Source organism: Syzygium oleosum, unplaced genomic scaffold (genome assembly GCF_021117445.2).
Source record: "Syzygium oleosum isolate NSW1041296 unplaced genomic scaffold, Sole_v2.1 Sole_v2.04, whole genome shotgun sequence".
NCBI lineage: Eukaryota > Viridiplantae > Streptophyta > Magnoliopsida > Myrtales > Myrtaceae > Syzygium > Syzygium oleosum.
The window spans coordinates 13,110,415-13,116,146 of record NW_026607488.1 but is presented as its reverse complement, the minus strand read 5'-3'; the positions used below and the strand labels follow the sequence as shown (position 1 = coordinate 13,116,146).

At 42.1% G+C, this 5,732-nt stretch overlaps 1 protein-coding gene across 1 annotated transcript; it reads right to left on the bottom strand.

Annotated features, from left to right (window-relative positions):
- Positions 1-3,878: 3,878 nt before the first annotated feature.
- Positions 3,879-5,312, bottom strand: LOC115679380 (stemmadenine O-acetyltransferase-like). Its single transcript, XM_030602963.2, has one exon. It carries the CDS (start codon positions 5,235-5,237, stop codon positions 3,912-3,914), a length of 1,326 nt encoding a protein of 441 aa, XP_030458823.1. The 5' UTR covers positions 5,238-5,312; the 3' UTR covers positions 3,879-3,911.
- Positions 5,313-5,732: the final 420 nt, after the last annotated feature.

The window sequence follows — 5,732 nt, the reverse complement described above, 5'->3', positions numbered from 1 at the left end:
TAAAGTCCCAGTGTCCATTTGTAAGACAATTGAGCAGAGAATTGCTGCCTTTTGGTGGAAGAACACTGTAGCTAAACCAGGCATGCATTGGAAAAGATGGGAAATTCTCAAAATTAGGAAAGACATGGGAGGGTTAGGCTTCAGAGACTTAATTGTCTTAAACAAAGCAATGCTGGGTAAACAGGCCAGGAGACTCTCTCAAAACTCGTCATCTCTTTGGAGCCAGATACTAAAAGGAATCTACTTTCCACATAGAGACTTTTGGCATGCGGAAAAAGGCACACGTTCTTCGTGGGGGTGGCAAAGCTTACTAATGGGAAGAGACTCAATTGCTCATCAGGTGCAGTGGTCAGTGGGGGATGGAAAGAAAATAAGAGTTAGAGAAGACAAATGGTTGAGAAGGGGAGTAATTGGAGGACCTGCACCCAGAGGTGAACCTTCCTTGGTGGCTGATTTCATTAATTCAGAGGAGAATACATGGAATACCCAGCGTCTTAAGGATAGCTTTGATGCTCAAACAGTCAATGAAATTCTATCGATCCCAGTTAGACCTCAAATAACAATTGACCAGCTGATATGGACAGGGACTCAATCAGGCGAGTATTCAGTAAAGAATGGATACAACAGCATAAAAGCAGCCGAGCACAACAAAAGCCATGATTCAGCATCATCTTCCTATCAAGTGCCCCGTAGCCTTTGGAGAAGGATTTGGAATTTGAAAATTACTCCTAAAGTAAGAATTTTTATGTGGTCTCTATGCCAAAATGCTTTACCCACAAAGGAAAAATCTCTATCGAAGAAAAATCGTACCAGATCCGTTTTGCACATTGTGCAATGAAGAAGTCCCAGAGACAATCGAACACCTTTTCCTGTTATGCCCATGGACAAACAGAGTTTGGTCACACCCACAACTTGGCATACATATTCCATCACAAGGTTTATCAAGAATCGAAGCTTGGTTAGCAGATCGGACAGCAAATCGGGACAACTCACCTGATCTGAAAGTCATAGCCTCGGTCCTTTGGCAGATATGGAAGGCACGGAACCATTTCGTATTCAGAAAACAACGCCCAGATCCGGCTTTTACTGTAGAAACCGCTCTCGCAAGTTCGAGAATCGTTAGCACTTGGGGCCTGCACAACGCGAAAACCCTCCAAAACCCAACCAGCTCATCCCAGATTTGGTGTCCACCGACGCTCGGGAATCTTAAAATAAATATTGATGGAGCCTACACACCGGGAAGGGAAGAAGGAGTAGTAGCTTGCGTGTGTCGTGATCACCAGGGAAGGCTTGTTGATGGATTCTCTTCTTTTGTCCGTGCAGCTTCCTCCCTACAAGTGGAAACACATGCTTTGTTACAAACCCTAAAATTTCTGATCCAGCGTGAGAGAGAAAAGGAGAATCTAGTGTTGGAGTCGATAATCTTACTTTGGTCAATGCCTTGCACGTCCCCCGTCGACACCTTGGGAGGTCGAGCTCTCTTGTCCGAATGTGTTGCTTTGTTAGAGTGTTTTCCTCATATTCGGATCCAACACTGTAGAAGGGAGGCAAATTTTATTGCGGACTGAGCCGCTAAAGCCCACGGACGCAATTCCCTACCTTCAAATTGGGTTGTTTCGCCTCCTCAAACTCTTTTAGATCTTTTGTGTACTGAAGCCCATTTAATGGGTCTTTCTGGTTCTCCTACTTAAATGAAATGCAGCTTTATTTCGACCAAAAAAAATAAAATTAAGGGTTAAGTTTCTCAATTCGACCAAAACGTTAATTCTTCAATCTATTCATGAATGGCCTAAAAAATGCGATTTAAATGCATAGAACTTATTCTATTTGTGCGAGTGGAATGTAGTTGATGTAGAATTGTATAAACTAACTATTTTTGGTTCAAGGAACGTACTCTGTCACGATGAGAGATCTCCAATCCCTAAATGATTTTATTTTTAAATGCATTGTTTGACTTGTTGGCGAAATTTAAGTGTCAACACCTCCCACGTACAAACCGGATTAGGAACAAAAGAATTGATGAATAGGCGGCGGCATACTCAAAACAAAAGTGGGGCAGAACCTGACTTCTATATTATACAAGCAAATCCAACTCAAATATGAACTCAAAAGTTTAAACCGGCGAAAGGATAATAACGTAACAAGTGCAAAGCCTAATAAAATCTGACTGAAATAAGGTGCATCTATACTGTCTTATTAAGAAATCGTACGCTAGAGCTCGTAAATGCTCGTGGGACTTTTCTTCTTTTCTGCAAGAGATTGTTAGGAACCTTCCTCGGTTACTCTTTTGATGAAAAATCTTGGGTGTTTTCCTGTTAAATAAGTCATATGATATTTTTGGCATGCTGTTTATCCATTTTGATCTTACTTTAGTTGACATGTCGACGTGATTAAGGAAAATGCTCTGTCTATAAATTAACCTATGTACTGCGGCCGCCCTAGTTTAATTAGGCTTTTGACGTTATGGAAGGGATAACTATCTAACATAGAGAAGAAATGAAGCTAGTCAATCCACTTGCTTTGCTTGATCAAATCAAACATCATTCAAATACACATAAGGGAAATATGCACACATAGAAAAACGTACCAAAAGACATGTTCATTTCACTATCGATCCGGGTAAAGGATAGAGTATTTATTTGTTATATAGAATTATGAAATTTTGGTGGGACCATTGCTAATTGTACTATTAAGTTAAAGTTGTTAGATGAATACGTACATTGATATTTGAATACTCTAACGCTCCCTCTCACGTGTATGTTGGACTTTGGCTTAAGACGAAAATGTAAAAAAACACAATAGGAGAGGCAAAAAGAAGTCTCGAAATATTTGAACACGGGATTTGCTACTTGTATATCATGTGAAATTTTAATGAGACCACCGCTATTTGACTCCACTCCTATATATTTCCATGCTCTGGTCATAAGGCAAAGTACAGCCTACACTTTAGGGAAAGTATTAGACTATTTGAATTTTAAACTGGAATAGCTTTACTTTTTAGAATAATTGGTTGTGATTACGCAAACTTTCACACAAACTTGCACAATAGTTAATTGCTTGAAAATTTTAGGGCTGAGATTCATGTTGTTGGCTTTATCCGCTGATGTACGTTGTTTATAACCCAATGCAATTTTAGAATTAGTCAATTTTCGTGTTAGATGTTTGATCCTCAATGTCTGTGAGTACATAATTATGTGGCAAAAAAAAATTGTGAACAAGTTTTAATCGGAAAATGTTAGATGTACATAGCAGAACTAAAAAAAAAATGTTAGATGTACATAGATATCTTACTAAAATTTACTTATTAATTGATGTTGCAAGTTTTCGACCAGAAAAAACGAATGATATTTCAAGTTACGATTGGGTATTGAAGTAACTGAAAATCATGCATGAATCATTGGCTTCTTGAAATACCCAATATAAAAATACCATATCATTTAGTAAACAAAATTAATAAGATTTTTTTGATACATTTAGCTTTGCTCGTGTTAATAATGGATTCTATGACCGCAGTACCAAGCTTGGATTAATGCGCTTTGATATTACAAAAAAAGTATTGATTTCGTATTTAATTTTTCTCATGGTGTTTGAACTTGTTATTTACTCATTTTGAATATTTTATGAATTGACAAAAATGCCGTTACGACAATTTTTTTTTAATAATATGCCACAATGCACATCAAATACTGTACTTCTCATTTCGACAAGGTTTTCCAAAGTGAAATGTCGATAGATGGAACAAGAAAAATCAAAGCAAATGGATAATAACATGAATAATAATTCATATATTATAATCGATGCACATTACTTTTGTATACTGTTTGAATCACACAAGTACAATAATACGCAAACCATTAAACCAGTAAGAACAATAAAGAATCGCCATCATTGTTGCATCGCGCATCTCATAATCAAGGGCTTGGCGCAATGAACTGCAGCAACTCATCGTTGCGCTCGAACTCGATCATGTCGTGCTCGGCCAAGGTGATCCATGCTTCAATCCCATCCCCACACCTAGTTCCCATCAAAATCACCACATTTTTCATGGGAACACTGGTGGTGCACACCCAAGCGGGCCTTCCCCAGCCAAAATCCACCTCGTAGAACGGGAACCTCGCCCAGCTGCTGAACCTGTAGAGCTCAATCTCTCCCGCAGACGCAGCCACCAGCTTCCGTGCCGCCATAAGGCTCTCGCAGGCCTTGGCCAATCCATTCTCGCCTTGAAGCACGCTCAAATATTCGCTATCAATTGCCCTTATTGATTTCCTGAGAATGCCTGCAAAGTCCTGCAATTCAACTTTCTCGATTGGTTCCACGAGTGGTGCCACAATGGACTGCCACAGATTGCCCAAGGCATTCTCAGGCAATGGTTGGGGCCTTATCCTGCTTCTTATGTTCACCACATGTGTCACTGCTGATGATGGGGGACACGTCTTGTTCCAGTCCGGCCTCTTCCTTGCTGCCTCCACGGCCGATTTCCATATGAGGGCAGTCACGGCCTCGACACGAGTAGGAGTAGCACTGACAAACCTGGCCCTGAGACGGACCAAGCTCTCGCCGTCGAAACGAAACCTCTTGGTTAAAAGCTTCTCTCTGCTGATGACCCCAGATGGCATTTGGAAGTTTATGTCCTTTGGTTGGAACAGCTCAGATGCTTTCAAGAAGGGGGTTTTGAGGTTGGCTTTGCCATCGACGCCATTGACAGCAATTTCAGACCATGAATTGAGGAAAGCGGAGACCGATGCGCCGTCAGCGATCTTGTGAGAGATACAGATGCCGATCCCAATACTGCCACAGTCAAAGAAAGCAGCTTGGACCCCTACAATGACTTGCTCCTCAATGTTGGGACTGTTAGTGTATGGAGAGAATGGAAGGAATTGCTGCAGCTGATTGATGTCGGGGTTTGACAGGACTTCAGACAACTCGAAGTGAGCTTTCGCCTCCAAATAGAGCGCGCCGTCGTCATTGCAATCGATGGCAGCATTGCCTTTCACCCTTCCACCTAGAGGGTAGAAGAGGGAAAGTGCCTGCGAGAGCGAAGCTTTCAAGTTTCCTGTCACTGAGGCAGAGTTCGGCACTGCCTTGTCATCGGGAGCCGAGTAGAACAGGACGGCTGGAACGTAAAATGGTGGAGCCAGCTGGTCAAGGAGGCAGAACTTGAACTCCCTGTGGTGAGATGGAGTTGGAGAGGAAGGCTTGATGCTCTCTGTGGAGACAACCTCAACTTTCATGGCCATGTTTTGTTGGAAATTGAGAGATTTGAAAGTTTGTCCTTTTGAGTTTCTTTCTGGAGAGAGATGAGCTTCCTTGGTGCTTTTCAATCGCAAGATCTCGTAGTTTATATAGATTAAAGGGAGGATAAATGTGCAATTTTTGGGTCAAAGGCTCATAGCATCGGGCTAAACAAGAAGTGTATGCTGATCTCTAGCAGTAGCTCACGTTTCGAAGGATAAAGCAGCTATTATGTGTAACGACCCGAGGCCCCATCCTAGCACGATATTGTCCACTTTGGGCCGGAGTCATCATGGATTTAAAACGCGTCGTACTAGGTTAAGGCTCCTCAAGCCTTTATAAGCAAGCCTAAGGCTTCCTCCCTAGGCGATGTAGGACAGGAGAGGTACCCCACTTCCCTGCACACGTTCGGGGTAGTGGCGTGGACACACCGCCATCCCTCCTCCCCGCCCTCTGCCGCTTGGCTTGGGCTGTCACACTCTTCCCCCCTTACGGGCACA

Bases quoted from the DNA above. Each gene is read 5' to 3' on its own strand.
- LOC115679380 (XM_030602963.2), bottom strand. From the start codon at position 5,237: ATGGCCATGAAAGTTGAGGTTGTCTCCACAGAGAGCATCAAGCCTTCC.